Here is a 25227-nt window from a genome sequence, read left to right as displayed (position 1 = left end):
CTTGATTCTAATGGATAATGTTGACATTCTATTCTTTTGAAGACGAAAGCCGTATAAACATCAGGGAAGCTTCACAGATATAAATACAGTACATTGCTTTTAAATGTCATAAAAGAGCGGCATTGACTATTAGCATATAAAATGCTACAGTAAACTTTCCACTACTTAATTATTGTATTTGAAGTAGGTATAGACCATAAAAACTCCACCAACACTAACTATGAAAGTTCAATAAAAATATTTTATGAACATAGAATACAAATGAAGTAAAGCCGAGTTGGATCAACTTGCGTGACTACGATTTATGGACTTAGGACTGTAAGCTAAACGCTTGAATCACAGAAGTCATTCAACAAAGCGGAAACCAACATACCCAAAATGTACATAAATGCTCAAAATATTTGAAACAATAAATCACTCGAAAATTAAGATGAAAATTAAAACATCACCACCACCACAACTTCATAAGTATGAAATCAAGAGATTTACTTACATGGAGTACAATACTGCACTGGATGAAGTCGTCAAAGAAGATGACACCTTTATTAGTTCTATCAAACCTTCTCATCAACACATCGTAAAATTGGTCGGAAAATCTGAAAGTAGTAAAATTTTTTCATGAAAAACACATCGTCTCTGCATTAAATTTGAACAATGTTTCTACAGTATGTTACAGTTTTATAACCAATGTTAAATAAAAAAAAGAATCGGTAAAATTTTCATAAACTAAAACTGTCCAATAAATAATGGCAAGTCATGATAAAGGTAAACATCGAGTTGATCCTCCCTGTACCTTTCAATAGTATGATTGATTAATTTAAAAAATAATACCTTAAGGGCCACCACAAGAGCAACACTATTGAAGAATGAACAAAATTGTTGACTTATAATATTTATATGTTCATATCAATCAATCATAAAGAACAACCCAGAAAAGTTTTTTCCTTTCTATCATGAACAATATTCCAAATAACAAAATACCTACATATGATAAAAAACTAAAGATAATAAAACAATGTAAATAAAAATTGAAGTAACAAAATACTTCGAAGTACATAGTTTTAAAACTAACCGGGCTTCATCAGATTTTCTTGGAAAAGTGATAAAACAAAACACAATTCAAATATGAACATATTCATCATAAAGTGCTTGCTGCCATAAAATGATATTTTGATTATAAAATAAATTTTTGAATATACTTACCCGGTGAATATATAATAGCTGACGTCTCCGACGGCTCGACAGAATTCAAAAACTCGCGAGCGATCGCCATGAAGGTAGCGGGTGTGCCCACCAGCGCCAACTATCGGCCAGATACCGCATATACATGTAAACAGCTCCAGTTCTTCTCATCCCGCTGTGTCTCTATCGGGGAGGAAGGGGGGGCCTTTAATTTATATATTCACCGGGTAAGTATATTCAAAAATTTATTTTATAATCAAAATATCATTTTTAAATATTAAACTTAGCCGGTGAATATATAATAGCTGATTCACACCCATGGTGGTGGGTAGAGACCAGTATTAATACAGTTTACGGCGTATATGCTTAGAGTTTTTGACAGTTATTATCATAACAAAACCCAAATAAATATAGGTACCTGGTAAGGAAGCTGACTCTAACGATTACTCTGCCTTGTTAGTCCGCTTTCCTCACGAAGCCCAGCCATCCTCTTAGGATGCTGAAAGACTCCCAGGAGCTGAAGTATCTAGGGCGACAACCCATACAACAGGACCTCATCAAAACCCTTAATCTGGGCGCTCTCAAGAAATGACATTTGACCACCCGCCAAATCAAAAAGGATGCGAAAGGCTTCTTAGCCTTCCGTACAACCCAATTAAAAACATTTCAAGAGAAGATTAAAAGGATATTGGAATTAAGGGAATGTAGTGGTAGAACCCTTACCCACTACTGCACTCGCTGCAACGAATGGACCCAGTGTGTAGCAGTCCTCATAAAGAGTCTGGACATCTTTTAAGTAAAATGACGCGAATACCGACTTGCTTCTCCAAACGGTCGCGTCCATAATACTTTGCAGAGATCTGTTTTGCTCAAAGGCCACAGAAGTTGCTATAGCTCTTACTTCGTGCGTCTTAACCTTAAGCAAGCAACGATCTTTTTCACTCAAGTGAGAATGAGCCTCTCGGATTAAAAATCTAATAAAATATGACAAAGCAATCTTTGACATAGGCAATGAAGGCTTCTTAACTGAGCACCACAAAGCCTCAGATCCACCTCATAAGGATTTAGTCCGAGCTAAATAAAACTTCAGAGCTCTAACTGGACACAGCACTCTTTCAAGCTCGTTGCCTACGATCTCTGACAGGCAAGGTATATCAAATGACTTAGGCCAAGGACGAGAAGGCAGTTCATTTTTGGCCAAGAAAACCAAGCTGAAGTGAACATGTGGCTTTATCTGTAGAAAAGCCGATGTTCCTACTGAAGGCATGGATCTCACTGACCCTTTTAGCCGAAGCCAAGCACACTAAGAAAAGCGTCTTGAGGGTGAGATCCTTCAGGGAGGCTGAATGTAATGGCTCAAACCTGTCGGACATTAGGAACCTTAGGACCACGTCTAAGTTCCATCCAGGAGTTGCCATACGACGCTCCTTAGAGGTCTCGAAGGACTTAAGGAGATCTTGATTATTGGACAGATCTAAGCCTCTATGTCTGAACACAGACGCCAACATGCTCCTGTAGCCCTTAATAGTGGGCGCTGAGAGGGAGCGAACCTTTCTCAGATGTAGGAGAAAGTCTGCAATTTGGGCTACAGAGGTACTGGAAGAGGAAATGGATGATGACTTGCACCAGTCTCTAAAGACTTCCCACTTCGACTGATAGACCTTGATGGTAGATGCTCTCCTAGCTCTCGCAATCGTTCTGGCTGCCCCCTTCGAAAATCCTCTAGCTCTTGAGAGTCTTTCGATAGTCTGAAGGCAGTCAGACGAAGCGCGGGGAGGCTTTGATGAAGACTCCTTACGTGACTGCCGTAAGAGATCCATCCTTAAAGGTAGACTCCTTGGAACGTCTACCAGCCATTGAAGTACCTCTGTTACTAACTCTCTCGCGGGCCAGAGTGGAGCAACCAATGTCAACCTGGTCCCTTCGTGAGAGGTGAACTCCTGCAGCACCTTGTCTAGGATCTTGAAAGGTGGAAAGGCATAAACGTCCAGGTGAGACCAGTCCAGCAGGAAAGCGTCTATGTGAGCTGCCTCTGGATCTGGACCTGGAAAGCAGTAAGTCGAGAGCCTCTTTGTCAGAGAGAGTAGCAAAAAGATCTATGGTGGGTAGACCCCATGTCATCCATAGCTTCTCGCACACAGTCTTATGCAACGTCCACTCCATGGAGAAGACTTGTCCTCTTCTGCTGAGGCCGTCCGCCAAGACATTCATTTCTGCACAAATCTCGCCAAAGGAGAGATGTTACTGCCTTAACAGGAGTTCCTTCTGATCCGTGGATCAAAGAACCGAGTCTTCCAGACTGTCCAGTGGAGCTCCCTAACCCAAATCCGCTGCATCTGAAAACAACACATGGTTTGGGTTCTTGATTGCAAGAGAAAGACCTTCTCGAAGTCTGATGTTGCTGTCCCACCAAGTCAGACATGTCTAGACTGAGTTGGAGATTGGGAAAGAGATACTCACTAAGCCCTTCTCCTTGTTCCAATGTTTAGGTGAAATAGGAAAGGGCATAGGTTGAGTCTCCCCAGAGAGATAAACTACTCCACCGATGAAAGAGTTCCCACGAGGCTAGTTCAAACTCTTACAGAGCAACTATTTTTCTCTTGCAAGTGAAGGACTTTTAACAGAGCTTGTTCCATTCTTGCGGGAGACGAAAAGGGTCGAAAAATCAGACACTGTATCTCCATTCCCAAAAAAAGAATAGTCTGGGATGGGATACTGTAAGTTACGACTTCTCTACGTTCACTATGAGACCTAGCTCCTTGGTTAGGTCTAATGTCCATTAGAGGCTCTCCAGACAGCGATATAATGACGAACGCCCTGATTAGCCATTCGTCAAAATAAAGGGAGGCTCTGAATCCTCAAAAAATGTAGAAAGCTTGCTACATTTTGCAAGGGCCTTGTAAAAACAAGAGGAGCAGGAATGACGTCGGAGTACAGTGCTCGACAGTGGTACATTACTTTCCCGTCCACAAACCTCAGATGTAGTTGAAAGTTTGGATGAATCGGGATGTGGAAGTATGCATCCTGAAGGTCGAGAGAGACCATCCAGTCGCCTTCCATTAATGCTGTCAAGACAGCTTGGTAGACTTCATCGTGAAGTTTGTCTTGACAATGAACACATTGAGCGCACTTGCATCTTACGTACTCCTGCAGTGAACGTGGCTGCCAGATCATTGGAGCCATCCCTGATAGTCTTGTTCCTGCAGAGAACGTGGCTGTCAGATCATTGGAGCCATCCCTGATAGCCTTGTTTATGCATGACATAATTGTACAGCAAAACTTCAAACGCTCGAAAAAAACTCCTAACAGGAGATGGTTTAGCTCTGAAGCCGACCATAAAATCTTGGAGCGTCTCATGGCCAGGCGCCAGGGAGAGTCTATGAGGCTTGAGAAGTCTATCTGGGCAGAGGCAGGAACTCCCAAGCCGAGAACTTCTCCCGTGTCATACCAGACGCTCGCTCTATAAGCCAGTTTAAAAGGAGGGAAAGCAAAGGCTGTCTCCCCCAAACTCTTCCTGGTGATCAACCAGTCGCCTAGCAAACGTAAAGCTCTCTTAGAAGAGCGAGAGAGCACTAGCTTAGAAAACAACGGCTTCGAAGTAGCTAGGCCTAGTGTAAACTCTGACGTTTAGGCGAACGAGGAGCAGCAGTTACAAAATGGTCCGGACAAAGATCCTTAAAAATCAGCATGATTTATTTAAAGTCCATAGAGGGCTGAGCAGCTTTAGGCTCCTCTCCATCTGACAGAGTCCCCAAGGGAATATCAGTAGGAGGGGGATCAGCAACTTCCTCATCTGAAGGAACCTCGTCCGACAATTGCCGAGTCTCAAGCAAGGGAGAGACCTGCCGTGGTGGCAATGCTTGACAAGCAGAGTCCACACGCAAAAGAGCATCAGTAGCAGTCAAGGACGCTACGTCATGTAACTGCTTAAAGGACTGACCAGCAACAACAACAGGTGCGGGAGGACGCTCGACGTCAAGTCGAGACTGCCTTGACTGCCTAGATAGAGCAGTTAAAACAACTCTTTGACTGCGGTGCTTGACGTTCAACGTCAAAACAAGGCAACTGAGCTGGTTGGCGAGCGTCCTGAACGTCAACACGAGCATGCGGCAGCGGCTGAACGTCAACACGAGGCTGCGGTAGCGGCTTAAAGTCAACACGGGACTGCAGCGAGTAAGGATCCAAGTCACGTGACTGACGTGACAAACTCCCGACATCACGTTTCATAACGTCAAACGGACGAGTAAATGCTCATTTGGGCGGCTGACGGCCAGAGTCTCGTTTAGTGTAACGGCGACTCGAAAGCGAACGTTCATCGTGAACCTGCTCAACGTCATACTTCTCCATAAGGGAGGCAAGCTTAGTCTGCATGTCCTGCAGGACAACCCATTTAGGATCAACAGGAGTCGGGACGGGCCGAGACGACGGTAACGTCTGTGTTGGCAAAACATTGCCTTTACCGCGACCCTCGGACCCCGTGTTACGCTTGCGTTTAATAAGCGAATCGTCTTCCGACGACTGCAAAGGGTCAGAGCTGTCCCCATGGCTACAGCCAGGACGCTGGACCTGTCCTGAATGGACTGACTTCCGCTTTAAGGGTCTAGAAACTTTGCTCCAAGATTTCTTTTGCGAGAAGCCTTCGGATGACGAGGAGAAAAACAGCCTCGCTCGTCTTATGGTAGGGGCGATCTTGCTAGACACGCCCGATACCATAGAGGGAACGTTTGTTCGTTGGTTAAAGCCTCTCGTCCCCATAAGTCCTACGACATTACTTCTCCCTGGTAGCATGGGAGCCTGAAAGAGGTATCGGACTAGGTGAACGACAAACACGAACAGACGAACCCTCGGTCGCAACACTAAAAAACACTTTGCGCAATTATCACTTTATCACTACGATTTTCTGTTTTTGCACTTACTTCACTGAAATCGAATTTTTCAATAATTTCACATTAGGCATGAATAAAAACGGATTTCTACCTGAAGCACGCAATTCTCCCCTACATCAAAAGGTTATAATTGCGAAATAAGTCGTATAATGTAAGCACATTAATACAAGCAAAAAAACAGTAAAAATATATATCGAATAAAACGGAAATATATAAAGTTAAAAGGATCAGTGACTGGGGAGGAGACTAAACACTAGTTCATTAAAAACTACGTTTTCAATCTCTCACCGTACAGTGCCTTGGGACGAGAATAAAAACTAAAAACGTTTTATCCTTTCTCCCCGTACAGAGACTTGGGACGAGAGTAAAAAACTGACTCGAGAACAACGTTACTCGCTTGGGACGAGAATAAAGATCGGAACGTTCTCTCTTCCTCTCTCTCTCTCCGTCTCTCTCTCTCTCTCTTGATTTCACACAGAAGAGAAAAGCCCACTTACCCTTCGTCAATAAACAGGTTATTTGACCAAAGGAAAAAACTGAAAGGACTAAGAAATTGAAAATTAACAAGGTCCTTTAAATTAGTATTTAAAACATTTCAGTTTGAAAGAAGAATGAACAAAACGTCAAAATCGATTTACTCTTTCTGCAAAGTGAAACCGTGATTCTCTCTTTCTCTATCGTAACGATAGAGCGCAAACTGCGTAGCATAAATAAACCAAACGTTAGTTCATCTTTGAAACAGCACGAAGACTATTCAAAGAAAATCTTTCATAAAAAATATTCATTTAATAACTCTTACAGAGCAAATGATTTAAACTTAACGAAAATAAAAGTTGAATGGGCTCAACGTTGTTTAACTTCGGTTTCCAAGTTAGGACCGCCTACTCTCGGATTAGGGGAAGAATAGGTAAGGCCGCATATAAACAAATCATTAAAATTTATCTTGATGTTTAGTATAAATGGAAAGCTAATCGAAGAGGCCTAATAAAGGCGGGTGAGATATAAAATATATAGAGGAAAATCTATAATTAACAACAATTTATAACGTGATAAGATAATTGCTAAAAGCCTAAAACACACTTCCGTACACTAAGGGAAGGGTCGGCCATTTTTACTCTATGGAAAAAAAGCAAGGGCAAAACACTATTACTCTCCTTTCAAAAGCATTTCTTTTGAGGATAGTATTGAATAATCCAACACGGCGAAAGCAATAAAACCAAAACCAAGTACTTCACCAATTCGGTAGAAAACTCGAGGTCATAATAGCGAGTGGAATCGACTTGTCGATGAAACCGACAGAGAAGAACTGGAGCTGTTTACATGTATATGCGGTATCTGGCCGATAGTTGGCGCTGGTGGGCACACCCGCTACCTTCATGGCGATCGCTCGCGAGTTTTTGAATTCTGTCGAGCCGTTGGAGACGTCAGCTATTATATATTCACCGGCTAAGTTTAATATTTAAAAACAGGTCTTCAGTTACACCCACACCACATAGACAAGACTTCTAATAAGATCATCCCTATTGCTTATTCTTCTTTGCCTTACCAAAAGGTAAGAGAGATAGTTAAAGAGAACTCAGAAGTATAACTTAATGGTTTTAGAAGAAAAGATAAATTTTTTGTCATAAAACCATCAAATGCCATTAAATCATAAAATGGCTTAATAACTATCTAGTAGAAAAGACAAAGACTGGAATGAGAAGATACAGTATGGTGAAGGAAGAATGTGACTTAAGCATTGATTATATGATTAATGTCTGTGACATAGTCCTGTGTCTTGCCTCTGCCATATAAGTATTAAAAAAATCCACCTCTCCCATCCCAGATGGGCTGAATAAAATTTGCTAAAGAAAATTTGTATACACTCACACAAAAGTCATAAGATTATTAGCATAAAACAACAGGTTGTACCATGGGAAAAGGCCATAGGTACACAACTCATGCAAATGAGGTGCAGACACTGGTACCTTGGAAAGCCAAGCCTCCCATGGTGACTAAATACTTGAGGCATGAAAATTGAAACTAGAGTGAGGAGGATGAAATAATGTGACCTATCCCAACACTGACAACATGGCTTGCTCCAACGGTTGGCCCAAAGGAGTACATATCAAAGACCAAATTAAGTGACAAACAAATTCAAACTTGGAAAAATAGTCTGAGCTCAATTATAGGTAGTTCCAGGTGAAATTTAAAAGCTATCGAAGGTGACTGTGCAAAGATTTTTTGAGCCTTAATCTCTAAATGTTGAAGTTCTTCTTATGAAGAGTATGAGAAAAAAATATACTGGTAAATTCAGCTGGGAATTCTATTCCTTGACAAAGGGAAATCCTGTTTACAGAAGAGAGGAAACTTGGAAAAAGCCAGGTGCAACAAAAGGGAAAACTCTACAGTTGCGCTACAAAGTAAAAGCTAACGAGGTGAGACAGCAAGGAAGAAATGAATTGGGATCAGAGATATAGGCTGAGTGCAGCTAGGGGTTCCAGGAACGCTGCAAAGACCCCTAATTATTCCTCAAGTGAAATGTGTGAGGTACATTCCTGGTACTACGCCTGTATGGAGTCAGAAGGTAAAGAAGCAAGTTTCCGTCCAATGATGACAGCAGAGCAGAAAGAGAAAAATGACATAATAAAGTAACATTTTCCCAAGGCTTAAGTATGGAACATAACAAAAATGTGACCAATATGGATGACGATGTGTGGCCCTTCAAGAAACAATCTGAAGGAAATAAAAAAAAAAAAGTTTTTAACCTGGCATGTAACCCTTTACACAGGAAAAACTAATCTTGTTAAAGTCTTGACCAAAAGGTATAATCATCCATAATCCTTATATCAAATGCTATGGAGAGAATTTTCAAGTAGAAGTAAGTCTCAGAACCTAAGCTACATGTTTATACTTCAGCCTAATGTAAGCAATGTACAGTAAACCACTACTTTTACTACATAAAACTTTCAACAGGTGTCTAATAGATAGAAGTTGAATAAATCTCTTGATAAAAGAAATTTGGGCTAAGAATGATTCAGCGGATTCACTGCTTTGAGCATGAATGTAGCCTCTCTATATCGTGCAATAATAACAATAATAATGAAAGTTACCACATATGCTCTGTCTTAGTGAAACCTGCACTAGGCTAACATTCTCCTATCCTTTTGAAGGAACTAATTTCTCAAAACGTAAAAGATATTTCCTTTCACAAATCTAAGAAGGATATTCAAGAAATTTCTAAAAAGAAACATTACTCTTTGTTTTGCCAAGAACAACCTTAAAAGAGAACACAGTAACCCTAAGGTTAAACATTTGTGTGTCATACTACGTGCAAAAGGCAAGGAAATCAAGTACTTGTACCTCTTCATCAATCAGCAGATATTCTTCAGTTATGAGAAACACAAGTGTACCAGATAATAATACCAAAATGTCACACTACTAAGACAAAAGAATCCTCAAATTGACCTATGGCTAAGAAAATGTACCTAAAGATGGATCTATTACTGCCCACATACAGAATGGTAGAGGGTATATTAAAAAAATTAATTCCTTAACATAAACACTTTTAAAATGTTGTCAAAATTCAGCCTTTCTTGACATATGAAGCAGGATAGAAACTCTTAACTCGTGTGATTTCAGCTGATCATCTTCTATGGAAAAAGTTTCAGCAAATCTTAAACCTTTGAGGTCCAACCTCTCACTAAATGATTTGAAACTCAAGCCCCAGCTTTTTTTATTATTTTTTTATTTTGGCCATTTTACTTACGTCACTGTAGCAATAAACTATATGATATAAAACTTTATTAACCCTTTTACCCCCAGGCTCTTTGGAAATTTCCAACCCTTAACCCCCAGGGGGTTATTTTTTCCCAGCACATTTTGCAGTATATTTTTTTTTAAATTGCTCTAAAAGCCTTAATTTCTGTCATAGAGAGGTCTGGTTGGTCTCATTCCCTTGGAAAATGCCTGAATTTTTCTCAAAAAATTATCAAAAATATGAAAAAAAAATTTTATAGCATTTTTTTTGCAAGGATGTACCGGTACGTCCATGGGGGTAAAGGGATGGGTTTTGTGAAACGTACCAGTACGTCCTTTGGGGGTAAAAGAGTTAGCATCTATTGATGTATAGCTGAATAAATTCCTTATCCATTGATATATTCTATATGTTTTGCAAGATTTTCATATACTTAGATAATACAAAAGTGAAAAAAATTGGTAATTTCTGTAAGTAAAACACACCATAAATATATCTCTTTTTAAAATATGCCATGATCATATTCTTATATTCTTTTCTAAGAACCGTGATTAACTTCTGGTTACTAAGCACCCAGGTTCACCATAAAGGACCCATTGTTGCTATAATGGTAGTTAAAATGAAATCAATCTATCATCAATACAAACCTTCGATTTTTTCCTCAAATCTAAGAATGAAAATAATTCACAAAATTTAAAGCATGAGGAAAAAAAAAAAGAGGTATTTTAACCCTTTTACCCCCAAAGGACGTACTGGTACGTTTCACAAAAGCAATCCCTTTACCCCCATGGACGTACCGGTACGTCCTTGCAAATAAATGCTATAAAACTTTTTTTTCCATATTTTTGATAATTTTTTGAGAAAACCTGACCTCTCTATGATAAATATTAAGGCTGTTAGAGCAATTTTAAAAAAATATACTGCAAAATGTGCTGGGGAAAAAATAACCCCTTGGGGGTTAAGGGTTGGAAATTTCCAAAGAGCCTGGGGGTAAAAGGGTTAAAATGAAATCAATCTATCATCAATACAAACTTTAAATTTTTTTCTCAAATCTGAGAATGAAAATAATTCACAAAATTTAAAGCACGACTTAAAAAAATGAGGTATTTTAAGTAAATAAATAGAACCTACCTGTAACCAAAAGTTGTTAAAGCAGTTTTCAATTCATCCTTGCTGATGCTCCCAGAGTTGTCGCGATCAAATGAGCGGAAACACTGCTGCCAGTCCGTGACATATTTCCATAGAGATCCAAATTCTTCAAAGGTTATGGTTCCTGAGCCTTTCCTATCAAACATACCTGAGAGTAAAACGTGGTTTTAACGAAACTGATCTAATTAATAATTATTACATCTGTAGATTTAAAATCAAATTTTCACTAAAAATTTCTACTAATCACTACAAGCATTTTGGAAACTGTGAACCAAAACAGGCTGAACTACAGGGGCACTAAGTAGAGCTTATTTCTCGACCTTATGCTCAACCTTGACCTTTGATCTTAGCATGTAATAATTGGCATGGAGTTTTGTACACTCAAATATGAACCAAGTTTGAAGTTCCTGTGACAACGATGTCCAAATTTATGGCTGATTTCGTGAATTGGACATTTTGCTTGACCGTGACCTTGACCTTCCAAAATTTAATTGTTTCCCACTTTTTACATAACAATTAATCTCTGCAAGTTTCATTACTCTACGATCAAAGTTGTGGCCAGGAAACTGTTCACAAACACACACACATAAACAGGGGCGAAAACATAACCTCTTTCCTACTTTGTTGGCAGAGGTAAAAACTGATAAAACTAGAGAAAATTAAAAAAAAATTTCAGAAAAACAAAGGGGAATGAAGAAAAGCTACTGTTACCAAGTACTGTACAATAAATAAGGATTAGGGATGAGTGCTGAGTTGATAACATAGCGGATACCTCCAGAGAAAACAATTGTGTAACATATGAATGACATTATAAATGGCTATAAGTTCACTTCCGGTAGGCCCTGCTGCTTCCTCCGATGCCTTAGATGACCACGGAGGTAGCAGCAGTAGGGCATTCAGCATTATGAAGCTTCATCTGTGGTGGATAATGTGGGAGGGTGGGCTGTGGCACCCTAGCAGTACCAGCTGAACTCGGTTGAGTCCCTTGTTAGGCTGGGAGGAACGTAGAGAGTAGAGGTCCCCTTTTTTGTTTTTGTTTCATTTGTTGATGTCGGCTACCCCCCAAAATTGGGGGAAGTGCCTTGGTATATGTATGTATGTATAAGTTCACTTCCAATGCTTTCAATTTCAATGCTGTACTGTACTGTTTATTATATTGTGTATACTGTGAAATATCAAACAAAAATAGTGGATATTTATTAAATTTTTTACATTTCATAAGGCAGTGATAAGGAAAGTGCAGTATGTCAGATAAAATTGCCTCGAATCTAAGAAAACATCCACTGGAATTTCAAACCTAAGGTGAAAGAATAGAAGACTGGCAAGGACCTGTATTTTTTTTTTTCTTTGTTACTTTAAGGTTGACCTTCCACAGAAAAAAAAGATTAGTAGGAATACAACATACCAATCATGAGTCTGACAGTTTCAGGGTTGAAGGGAGTCCAGTTTCCATTAGACAGAGCAGACTGCAATTCTCGGGCATCAATAAAACCACTACGATCCTTGTCAACTCTGCAAATAAAATAGAATGTTAGATAAAACTATTATTGCCATTATACACAACGCAAGAGCTTTATACAGTAAGTGAACAAATAATGGTTAAATATGTATACAGTATTACCTCCATATAATATAATAACATCTTTGAGGGAAAAAAATGTTATATTCATTAGTAAAATAAATTTTTGAATATACTTACCCGGTGATCATATAGCTGTCAGCTCTGCTGCCCGACAGAAAAACCTAAGGACAAAATACGCCAGCGATCGCTATACAGGTGGGGGTGTACATCAACAGCGCCATCTGTCGAGCAGGTACTCAAGTACTCCATGTCAACACAGAACCAATTTTCTCCTCTGCCCACTGGGTCTCTATTGGGGAGGAAGGGAGGGTCCTTTAATTTATGATCACCGGGTAAGTATATTCAAAAATTTATTTTACTAATGAAAATAACATTTTTCAATATTAAACTTAGCCGGTGATCATATAGCTGATTCACACCCAGGGGGGGGGGTAAAGACCAGCATAATATGTTAACATTAAGAGCTAAGTATTTTGTATTTCATTTTAGCAGTTATTCAAAATAACAAACATAAAATTAATAAGTACCTGGTAAGGAAGTCGACTTGAACAATTACTCTGCCTTTTTAAGTACGTCTTCCTTACTGAGCCTCGCGATCCTCATAGGATGCTGAGCGACTCCTAGGAGCTGAAGTATGAAGGGTTGCAACCCATACTAAAGGACCTCATCAAAACCTCTAATCTAGGCGCTTCTCAAGAAATGACTTTGACCACCCGCCAAATCAAGTAGGATGCGAAAGGCTTCTTAGCCTTCTGGACAACCCAAAAACAATAATAAAACATTTCAAGAGAAAGATTAAAAAAGGTTATGGAATTAGGGAATTGTAGTGGTTGAGCCCTCACCCACTACTGCACTCGTTGCTACGAATGGTCCCAGAGTGTAGCAGTTCTCGTAAAGAGACTGGACATTCTTAAGATAAAAAGACGCGAACACTGATTTGCTTTTCCAATAGGTTGCGTCGAATATACTTTGCAGAGATCTATTTTGTTTAAAGGTCACGGAAGTTGCGACAGGTCTAACTTCGTGTGTCCTTACCTTCAGCAAAGCTTGGTCTTCCTCATTCAGATGGGAATGAGCTTCTCATATTAACAGTCTGATAAAATAGGATAAAGCATTCTTTGACATAGGCAAAGATGGATTCTTAACTGAACACCATAAAGCTTCAGACGGGCCTCGTAAAGGTTTTTAAATAGAACTTAAGAGCTCTTACAGGACATAAGACTCTTTCTAGTTCATTTCCAACCATACGATAAGTTTGGAATATCGAACGATATTGGTCAAGGCCGAGAAGGCAGCTCGTGTTTGGCTAGAAAACCAAGTTGTAGAACATGTAGCCGTTTCGGATGAGAATCCGATGTTCTTGCAGAAGGCATGAATCTCACTGACTCTTTTAGCTGTGGCTAAGCATATCAGGAAAAGAGTCTTAAAGGTGAGATCTTTCAGGGAGGCTGATTGTAGCGGTTCGAACCTGTCTGACATAAGGAATCTTAGCACCACGTCTAAATTCCAACCAGGTGTAACCAAACGACGCTCCTTTGTGGTCTCAAAAGACTTAAGGAGGTCCTGTAGATCTTTATTGTTGGAAAGATCTAAGCCTCTGTGACGGAAGACTGATGTCAACATGCTTCTGTAACCCTTGATAGTGGGAGCTGAAAGAGATCGTTCTTTCCTCAGATATAAGAGAAAGTCAGCTATTTGAGTTACAGAGGTACTGGTCGAGGATACGGATACTGACTTGCACCAGTTTCGGAAGATTTCCCACTTCGATTGGTAGACTCTAAGGGTGGATGTTCTCCTTGCTCTAGCAATCGCTCTGGTTGCCTCATTCGAAAAGCCTCTAGCTCTCGAGAGTCTTTCGATAGTCTGAAGGCAGTCAGACGAAGAGCGTGGAGGCCTTGGTGTACCTTCTTTACGCGTGGCTGACGTAGAAGGTCCACCCTTAGGGGAAGTGTTCTGGGAACGTCTACTAGCCATCGAAGTACCTCGGTGAGCCATTCTCTCGCGGGCCAGAGGGAAGCAACTAGCGTCAACCTTGTCCCTTCGTGAGAGGCGAACTTCTGCAGTACCTTGTTGACAATCTTGAACGGAGGGAATGCATATAGATCTAGATGTGACCAATCAAGTAGAAAGGCATCTATATGAACTGCTGCTGGGTCCGGGATTGGTGAGCAAAATATTGGGAGCCTCTTGGTCATCGAGGTTGCGAAGAGATCTATGGTTGGCTGGCCCCAGGTGGCCCAAAGTCTCTTGCATACATCCTTGTGGAGGGTCCATTCTGTCGGAATTATTTGTCCCTTCCGACTGAGACAATCTGCCATGACATTCAAGTTGCCTTGGATGAACCTCGTTACTAGTGAAATGTCTAGACCTTTTGACCAGGTGAGGAGGTCCCTTGCGATCTCGTACCATGTCAGAGAGTAGGTCCCTCCTTGCTTGGAGATGTACGCCAAAGCCGTGGTGTTGTCCGAGTTCACCTCCACCACTTTGCCTTGAAGGAGAGACCTGAAGCTTTTCCAGGTCAGACGTACTGCCAGTAGCTTCTTGCAGTTGAAATGCATTGTCCTTTGACTCGAGTTCCATAATCCCGAGCATTCCCTACCGTCTAATGTCGCACCCCAGCCTACGTCCGATGCGTCCGAGAAGAGAACGTGGTTGGGAGTCTGAACAGTCAGGGGAAGACCCTCTCTAAGGTTGATATAGTCCTTTCACCAAATCAGACCAGACTTTATCTTTCCGGAAACCGGGATCGAGACCGCTTCTAGCGTCTTGTCCTTTTTCCAGTGAAAAGCTAGATGGTATAGAAGAGGACGGAGGTGCAGTCTTCCTAGTGACACAAATTGATCCACGGATGACAGTGTCCCTACCAGACTCATCCACAGCCTGACTGGGCAGCGTTCCTTCTTCAGCATCTTCTGGATGGATAGCAGGGCTGGGGGTTGATCGTCTTGTTCAGCAACGTCCTCATCAGAGGGTTCCTCATCTGAAACTGATGAGGAAACGGCAACGGAGTGGGCAACGTCTGACTCGCTGAATCCGGTCGCACTGGTGGATGCGTGACGGAGCCGGACGCAATATCATGGCACTACTGCACAGTCTGTGAACTGTCAATAACCATGGTTGCGCGAGGAAGTACAGCGTCAACCCGAAACTGTCTAGACTGTCTGGGTTGTGCAGTCAACACCCTACCGGGTTGCTGAGGTTGACGCACTGCGTCACAACAAGTCACCTCTGCTGGTTGTTGAACGTCTTCCTAGTGACACACTGAACGTCAACAACCACCTCCGAACGTCGCTTAACGTCAACGTGCGACTGGCAACCCACACTGGGTCGCATCGGTGGAGGAACCACCTCAACTGGCAGACGCGAGTAGGATACCTCAGCGTCAACAGGGCGCACAACCAACCGGTAGGAAGGTTGTTGGCCAGAAGGTTCTTCTCCGTATTTAAGTCCTCTATCAAGGACACAAGCTTGGACTGCATGTCTTGCAGCAAAGCCCATTTAGGGTCTACGGGAGCAGGTGTGGCAACAGACGGGGTTAGCGACTGAGGCGGAACCATTTACCATCCCTGGAAGCCTTGTTATGTGTGCATAATAGTACAGCAAAACTTCAAAGGCTCGACAAAAGTTGAGAAGTTGACCTGTAAACAACTGGAGCGTCTCCTGGCTAGGCGCCAGGGCGAGTCTACCAGAATTGAGAAGTCTACCTGGGCAGAGGCATGAACTCCCAAGCCGAGAACTTCTCTCGTGTCCTATCAGACTCTCGCTCTATAAGCCAGTTTAAAAGAAGGGAAATCAAAGGTTGTATCCCTAAAACTCCTCCTGGTGCAAAACCAGTCGCCTAGCCAACGTAACGCTCTCTAGGAGAGCGAGAGAGCACTAGCTTAACAACAACGGCTTCGAAGTAGCTAGGCCTAGTGTAAGTTCTGACGTGAGGCGAACGAGGAGCAGCAGTTACAAGATCCGGACGAAGATCCTTAAAAAATCATCATGATTTAATTAAAGTCCATAGGAGGCAAAGCAGCTTAAGGCTCCTCTCCAAATGACAGAGTCCTCAAAGGAATATCAGTAGGAGGGAGAACAGCACTTTCTCATCTACAGGAACCTTGTCCGAGAAAAGCTAGGTATCTCAGTGAGGGTCTCACTGGTGCATTAGCAGCAGACCAGAAGGCAACGTTATGTAACTGCCTGACAGTCTGTGAACTGCCAAAAACTGAACTGTCAACCACAACAGGTGCGTGAGGACATACAGCACTGGTGCATTAGTAGCAGACCAGAAGGCAACGTCATGTAACTGCTTGACAGTCTGTGAGCTGGCAACAACCATAGCTGTGTGGGGAAGCAAAGCCTCTACTCCTGACTGACTAGTCTGCTGCGGGCGAGTAGCGGTAACCACAGTGGGTTGCGGAGGTTGACGCACAGTGTCAAAACAAAGCAACTTAACTCCACCCTCCTGTTGTTGTGGCAACTCGCGAACGTCAACGGAGGGTAGCGTGCGTCTGTGAACGTCAACGTGCGGCTGGCAGGGTACACTGCGCATGGGAGGTGGAACTCTCACAAGCGGAGTGCGGGAGCAGGTAGCGTCAGTGTCTACTGTACGCATAACCGTGGTTGGTTGTAGGCTAACGGGTGCAGCGTCAACCTACTCCGCACGATACTCCTGCATAAAAGATGCTAACTGTGTCTGCATAGACTGTAGCAAAGACCACTAGGGTCTACAGTAGCAGGTGCGGCAACAGACGGTGTTACTGCCTGTTGCAGTACCGCTTTGCCTCTCTTAGGAGGTGAGCAGTCGTCGGAAGACTGCAGCGAGTCCGAACTGACCCAGTGGCTACACCTGGGCCGTTGGACTTGCGCGGAAGGGACCGACTTGCACTTAATAAGCTGCGAGACCTTGGTCCAAGGTTTCTTACGAGAAACCTCTTCCGCAGACGAGAAGTAAATGGGCTCTCTCGTCTTTGTGTGGGTGGGGCGATCTTGGGTAGATACGCCCGAAACCACGGAGGGAAAACGTCTGTTCGTTGATCAAGGCCTGACGAACCCATAAGTCATTCGACATTACTTCTCCCCTGGGCTTGGGAGCTTGCAAGAGGTCCCGGACTAGGTGAACGACAGGCACGAACAGACGAACCCTCGGACGCAACACTGTAACACTTTGCGCATATCACTTTATCACTTCGATTTTCTGTTTTGCACTTATTTCACTGAAATCGAAACTTTTACTGATTTCTACCTGAAACACGCAATTCTACCCTTCATTAAAAGGTAGTAATTGCGAAAACAGTCGTATAATGCAGCTCATTAATACTAGCAAAAACAGAAAACATATAAAGATAAAGAATTCAGTGGCTGGGAAAGAGACTAAACACTAGTTCAATTAAACTACGTTTACAATCTCTCACCGCACATAGCCTGGGGACAAGAATAAAACCCTAGAAACGTTTTACCTTCTTCCCCGTACAGCGACTAGGGAGGAGAGTGACACGAGAACAACGTTACCCGCTTGAACGGAACGTTTTTTCTCCTCTCTCTCCCTCCGTCTCTATCTCTCTCTCTCTCTCTTTCTCTCTTGATTTCGCCTCTGAGAGAAGAGCCCAATTATATATCGTCAAAAAAACATGTTATATGGCTAAAGGAAAAAACTGAAAGGTTTTCCAAATAAAAAGTTCCTTTAATTTAGAATTTAAACCATTTAAGTTAAGAAAGAATGAACGAAACGTCAGAATCGATTTACTCTTACTGCAAAGTGAAACCGTGATACACTCTCTCTCTATCGTAACGATAGAGCGCATGTTGAACGTCCTGAACGTCAACAACTGCGTAGTCTAAAAAAACTAAACGTTAGTTCATCTTTGAAAACAGTACGAAGACTATCAAAGAAATTCTTTCATAAAACATTAAATTTAAAAAGTTTTAAATTCTTTAAAGGCTAAATACGATATAACGGGCTCAACGTTGATTAACTTCGGTTCCAAGTTAGGACCGCCTACTATCAGGAAAGGTCGCAAATAAACAAAACATAAAAATTTCTTTTTATATGTTTATAAAAAATGGAAAGTTAATCGAAGAGGCCTAATAAAGGCGGAGAGATATAAAATATATAGATCTATAACGTGTTAAGCAAAATTACTAAAAACCTAAACACACTTCCGTCTAAGGGAAGGGTCGGCCATTTAAAAGTGAAAGAGAGTCCATACTCTCTTAGTCACCATAATTAAATCTATCCAAAACGAGTTCAAGTTTTGAGATGAAGATAAAACCCCTGCATAGCGAAAGCTCAAAACTAGAATAGTGTACTTCACCAAATAGTTGTGAAAACAAATCCAGTTAGTAACAGCGTATTTTAGTAGGTCTTGCCAGTGGCACGACAGAGAGAAAATTGGTTCTGTGTTGACATGGAGTACTTGAGTACCTGCTCGACAGATGGCGCTGTTGATGTACACCCCCACCTGTATAGCGATCGCTGGCGTATTTTGTTCTTAGGTTTTTCTGTCGGGCAGCAGAGCTGACAGCTATATGATCACCGGCTAAGTTTAATATTGAAAAAGACCTTTTTTCATACAAATATTGATATATATCACTATACAACTAAACAGTAACCATGTTATTTTTAGATATTTAGTATTGTAACAAGTTTTTAAATATGATCCCATCAAACAAAAATGATGCCCACAAACAGAAAACAGTAAAAAGCATTGGGAACAAACATATCTCTAATATTTGCAGCATACCTCCACATTTATGGCAACTCAAAGGAAACAAAAATTTTCTATATAGCAAAATATTGACATAAAATACAAACAAAAACTGAATTCTCCCAACAGTATTCTCAACTAGTCATAAAAAAAAAAAAAAAAAAATGACAACAAAAGCCTGTGTTTCCATACAGTAACTTGCATAACAAAGTTTGATTTCTGCATACAGTTAACTTATACAAGACATCACAACACTGATTTCTCCCCAAATCATTCTTTAAATAAGCAGCACACAATATTTTATGGATGCATAAAAGAGTAATAAGCAATTTACTGACTTGCTACGACTACTTGATAAACTTCGGTAGCTGATATTTCATTCTGCAGTTTTGCAATTTAGTTATTTTTTGTTTTTTTTTGTTTTAGCACCGCATCTGAGGAATAAGTGATGTAATATTTAAAAATAATACGGTACCTGACAATTATACTAAAGTTCAAATACAAAATGAAATTGAAAAAATAAAATCACTAAGTAGATATAAAGGCTTTTTGTACTATCAATCTAATATACATTTTTGAAGACCTTTTCAAAACCTACAAACTAGAGTGCAAAGTAATTTTTATGTTACTAGGCAAATCTTCAAATCATTGAGTTTTATACTAAACTTGCTACTATTGTTATTGTACATGATAATATCCAGTTGTTTTAACTTATTTTTGGTACAGTATTCATAACTTGATAGTGAAAGTAATAGGCTCTGAATTAAGGGATTTTGACGAAGGAAAAATCTATAACAGGTAAGAGGATAGCAAGACATAGTTGATTAAGGTTCACTATGTTCAGGAGGAATCACATTCCCTGCTGCCACTGTAGCAAATATAAGGCTTCCAGAGGTTTTAAGCAGTGGCGTTTAAATACTGTTGGAGACTTCCGGCCTGTATATTTAGTAAGTCCAGTGAAGTTCATAGTAATTAACTGAGGTAGCTACAGCTCATATATCATGGACGTAAGGGAGTGATGTGGGAATGATTCTAGGTAGCCCGTTAATGAAATGCAGAATCTTCTGTCTGAGTCCTTTCAGGATGATGGTTCTTCACCTTCTCTAATGGGTAAGGGCCCCGAGGACTGAACGGGAGATATGTTTAAGTAGGCTTCCAGAGTGTTTACTGGACATAAAGATGGGTCCTGCGGAAGTGGGACAATCTTCCAGGGGAACCGTCTGTCCTGGGGGTCCTCATTTTCGCTAAAAATCTTTTGTCAGGGGAAAGGAGTACTTCCCCTGACGAGAGAAAATTCAATATGACCTGGATCTCTAGACAAGGCTGAAAGTTCTGATATTCTGGCGCCAGAAGTCAGGTTCATTAAGAACAAGGATTTCCTAACCAATGGAATATAATGGCAAGTCTCGTTAAGAGTGTCTGAAGCCAATTTAATTACTTCATTCAGAAACCAGGAAACTGAGCTATGGTGAGTTGATGGTTTCAATCTGGCGCAGGTTCTCGGGATGGATGAGAAGTATGAATCTGTAAGGGCAATATTAAAGCCAATTGTAAAACCTTCAAGGGTGACTTAATTTGTGGTAATAGTACAAGTCTCTAAGTCTGATTCAAATAAAATTCTGAAGAAGGTTACTGTCAGATTCATAGTCATTGTCTCAACCTTTGAGTCCCTTAAAAACTGGCAAGCTTCATAACAGCCGAATCATACTGTCGAAGGGTGGATCCCCTCTTATCTGATTCTAAAAATAACGTATTTGAGGATCAATATCTGCACCTCTTGAGCTGCAAATTTCATAAAGTCCAGAAAGGTAGGGCATTCTGAATTTGAGGAAGCTAACACACAGCGAGTTGTACTGCTTGTGTTTGTATTGGATTGGGGATCTGTCGAGGTGGAGAACCAGTTCCACCAGAAGGGGAAACCCGTTGTGCTTGGGCCAGATGGGGACTACTAGAGCAACTTGGCCTTTGAAAGTCCTGAGCTTGTCTAACACTTTCATCGACAGATTTATTGGTGGGAATAGGTAAATTCTCTCCCAAGTGTTCCAGACTAATGATAGTGCGCCTGTGGCGTAAGCCCGAGGATCCGGGCTGGGAGCTACGTAGCACTCTAGTTGTAGTTGGACTTTGTTGCAAACAGATCTATCTGGAGATCCGGAACCTGAGAAAGAATCCAACTGAAGGACATTGGGTCTAGTGACCACTCCGACTCCAGCGGAGTTGTCCTCGAAAGTGCGTCCGCCACTATCTATCTAGAAGAAACCTGATATGTTGGTTTTTGGCTGGAGCCGGTTGCTTAAGGTCAAAAATACCGCCATGGCTTCTAAAACATTGATATGAAGTTGGCGGAATATTGTCGACCATAGTCCCAGGACTTTCGTGTACTGAGAGTATCCCCCCCCCCCCCCGCCTGTTAGGGAGGCGTCTGTGTAAATGACGAGCTTGGGGGTGGATATTGTAAGGAAACTGATTTGCCAGATTTTGACCTTTGTCCATGGTTGAAGTCTTTTCTTCAGAATTGGTTGGAGTCGAGCCCATTGTCTCGATATTACTCGTTTTCCTGGAGCACCATACTCGGCTTATATCTTTCAGTCTGGCCTTCAGTAGTATATCTGTTACTGAGGCAAACTGGAGGGCACCCAGGATTCTCTCTTGATTTCTTCTGGAAGACAATTTGTCTTTGAGAAAACATGTTATTTTTATTAATAAAATAAATTTTTGAATATACTTACCCGATAATCATGTAGCTGTCAACTCCGTTGCCCGACAGAATTCTATGGAGGGATACGCCAGCTATCACAATACTAGAAGGGGGTGTACTTACCAGCGCCACCTGTGGCCAGGTACTCAATCATTTGTTGTTGACACCTCCTCAATTATTCCTCGGTCCACTGGTTCTCTCTGGGGAGGAAAGGGAGGGTCGATTAAATCATGATTATCGGGTAAGTATATTCAAAAATTTATTTTATTAATAAAAATAACATTTTTCAATATTAAACTTACCCGATAATCATGTAGCTGATTCACACCCAGGGAGGTGGGTGAAAACCAGTGTACATGATTAAAGGATAGCTAAGTATCCCATATTTCATATAACAGTTATCTCAAATAACAATGAAATAATAAGTACCTGGTAAGGAAGTCGAATAGAACCGTTACTCTGCCTTTTATTTAAAGTTCGTCTTCCTTACTGAGCGCAGCGTTCCTCTTGGAGGCTGAATCAACCCAAAGGTGCCAAAGTACAAGGGGTTGCAACCCTACTAAAGGACCTCTACCAAACCTTTAACCCAGGCGCTTCTCAAGAATGAATAGACCACCCGCCAAATCCAAGGATGCGGAAGGCTTCTTAGCCTACCGTAACAACCATAAAAACAACAATAAAAGTATTCAAGAGAAAGGTTAAAAAGGTTATGGGATTAAGGGAATGTAGTGGCTGAGCCCTCACCTACTACTGCACTCGCTGCTACGAATGGTCCCAGGGTGTAGCAGTCCTCGTAAAGAGACTGGACATCTTTCAGATAAAATGATGCAAACACTGACTTGCTCCTCCAATAGGTTGCATCCATAATGCTCTGCAGAGAACGGTTTTTATTAAAGGCCAACGAAGTAGCTACAGCTCTTACTTCGTGGGTCCTTACCTTCAGCAATGCAAGGTCTTCCTCCTTTAAGTGAGAGTGTGCTTCTCTGATCAGAAGCCTTATATAGTATGAAAGCCCATTCTTGGACATGGGTCTCGAGGGTTTCTTGATGGCACACCATAAGGCTTCTGACTGTCCTCGAATAGGTTTAGACCTCTTCAGATAATATTTGAGAGCTCTGACAGGGCAAAGAACTCTCTCTAGTTCGTTACCTACCATGTTGGAGAGGCTAGGTATTTCGAACGATCTAGGCCAAGGACGTGAAGGAAGCTCGTTCTTTGCTAGGAATCCAAGCTGAAAAGAACATGTAGCAGATTCGGTTGTGAAACCAATGTTCTTGCTGAAGGCATGAACCTCACTGACTCTCTTAGCTGTTGCAAGGCAAACGAGAAAAGCAGTCTTGAGGGTAAGATCCTTGAAGGAAGCTGACTGGAGAGGTTCGAACCTAGATGTCATAAGGAACCTTAAGACTACGTCTAGATTCCAGCCTGGAGTGGAAAGACGACGTTCTTTAGACGTCTCAAAAGACTTGAGAATGTCTTGAAGGTCCTTGTTGGAAGACAGGTCCAAACCCCTGTGGCGGAGAACTGAGGCCAACATGCTCCTATACCCTTTAATCGTAGGTGTAGAAAGGGATCTCTCATTCCTAAGATGAAGAAGGAAGTCAGCTATTTGGATCACAGAGGTATTGGTAGAGGATATTGAATTGGCTCTACACCAGCTTCGGAAGACTTCCCACTTAGACTGGTAGACTCTACGAGTGGAAATTCTTCTAGCTCTGGCAATCGCACTGGCTGCCTCCTTCGAAAAGCCTCTAGCTCTAGCGAATCTTTCGACAGTCTGAAGGCAGTCAGTCGAAGAGCGTGGAGGTTTGGGTGCAACCTGTCTACGTGTGGTTGACGTAGAAGGTCCACTCTTAGAGGTAGAGTCCTGGGGAAGTCGACTAGCCATTGAAGTACCTCTGTGTACCATTCTCTTGCAGGCCAAAGGGGAGCAACCAGCGTCAGCCGTGTCCCTTCGTGCGAGACGAATTTCTGCAGAACTTTGTTTATGATCTTGAACGGAGGGAATGCGTACAGGTCGAGATGGGACCAGTTCAGAAGAAACGCATCCACATGAACCGCTGCAGGGTCTGGAACAGGGGAACAATAAAGCGGAAGTCTCTTGGTGATGGAGGTGGCAAACAGATCTATGGTAGGTTGACCCCACAAGGTCCAAAGTCTGTTGCACACACTCTTGTGGAGGGTCCATTCCGTGGGAATGACCTGATTCCTTCTGCTGAGGCGATCCGCTGAAACATTCATATCGCCCTGGATGAACCTCGTGACCAGTGTGAGGTTTAGACCTCTTGACCAAATGAGGAGGTCCCTTGCGATCTCGTAAAGGCTCCTCGAATGGGTCCCTCCTTGCTTGGAGATGTAAGCCAAGGCTGTGGTGTTGTCTGAATTCACCTCCACCACTTTGCCTAGCAGGAGGGACTTGAAGTTCAACAGGGCAAGATGAACTGCTAACAGTTCCTTGCAGTTGATGTGGAGTAATCTTTGTTCCTTGTTCCATACTCCTGAGCATTCCCGTCCGTCCAAGGTCGCACCCCAGCCCGAGTCCGATGCATCCGAGAAGAGATGAAGGTGGGGGGTCTGGATGGCCAATGAAAGACCCTCCTTGAGAAGGAGATTGTGCTTCCACCACAGGAGAGTGGTCTTCATCTCTTGATTGATAGGGATAGAGACTGCTTCTAGAGTCGAGCCCTTGTCCCAATGAGCCGCAAGATGGAATTGAAGAGGGCGGAGGTGGAGTCTCCCTAGCTCGACAAACAGGGCCAGTGATGAGAGGGTCCCTGTGAGACTCATCCACTGTCTCACTGAGCAATTGCTCCTCTTCAGCATGCTCATGATGCACTCTAGGGCTTGGTTTATCCTGGGGGCCGATGGAAAAGCCCGAAAATCCCGACTCTGAATCTCCATTCCCAGGTACACAATGGATTGGGAGGGAATGAGTTGAGATTTCTCTATATTGACTAATAGACCTAGGTCTCTGATTAGATCTAAAGTCCAAGAGAGGTTCTCCAGACAACGACGACTCGTGGAGGCTCTCAACAGCCAGTCGTCTAGATAGAGGGAGGCTCTGATGTTCGACAAGTGCAGGAATTTCGCTACATTCCTCATCAGATGAGTAAAGACCATAGGAGCTGTGCTTAGGCCAAAACACAGGGCTTGGAACTGATAGACAACCTTTCCGAAAACGAATCTCAGGAAAGGTTGGGAGTCTGGATGAATGGGAACGTGAAAGTATGCATCTTTCAAGTCCAACGAGACCATCCAGTCCTCCTGTCTGACCGCTGCTAAGACCGACTTGGTCGTCTCCA

General features: G+C 42.0%; 1 protein-coding gene across 2 annotated transcripts in view; it reads right to left on the bottom strand.

Moving 5' to 3' along the window:
- Positions 1-25227, bottom strand: part of LOC137640039 (programmed cell death protein 6-like) — a 71115-nt gene that overhangs the window by 31015 nt on the left and 14873 nt on the right. For both annotated transcript variants that reach the window (XM_068372415.1, XM_068372416.1), the window contains exons 3-5: positions 12359-12465; positions 10936-11101; positions 494-596 (exon numbers count right to left, since the gene is read on the bottom strand). In XM_068372415.1, the coding sequence (XP_068228516.1) occupies positions 494-596; positions 10936-11101; positions 12359-12465 (376 nt within the window). The remainder of the gene's footprint in view (positions 1-493; positions 597-10935; positions 11102-12358; positions 12466-25227) is intronic.

This window comes from Palaemon carinicauda, chromosome 4, assembly GCF_036898095.1.
Source record: "Palaemon carinicauda isolate YSFRI2023 chromosome 4, ASM3689809v2, whole genome shotgun sequence".
Lineage (NCBI taxonomy): Eukaryota > Metazoa > Arthropoda > Malacostraca > Decapoda > Palaemonidae > Palaemon > Palaemon carinicauda.
The sequence above is the reverse complement of the archived record's forward strand: the minus strand, read 5'-3'. Positions and strand labels throughout refer to the sequence as shown.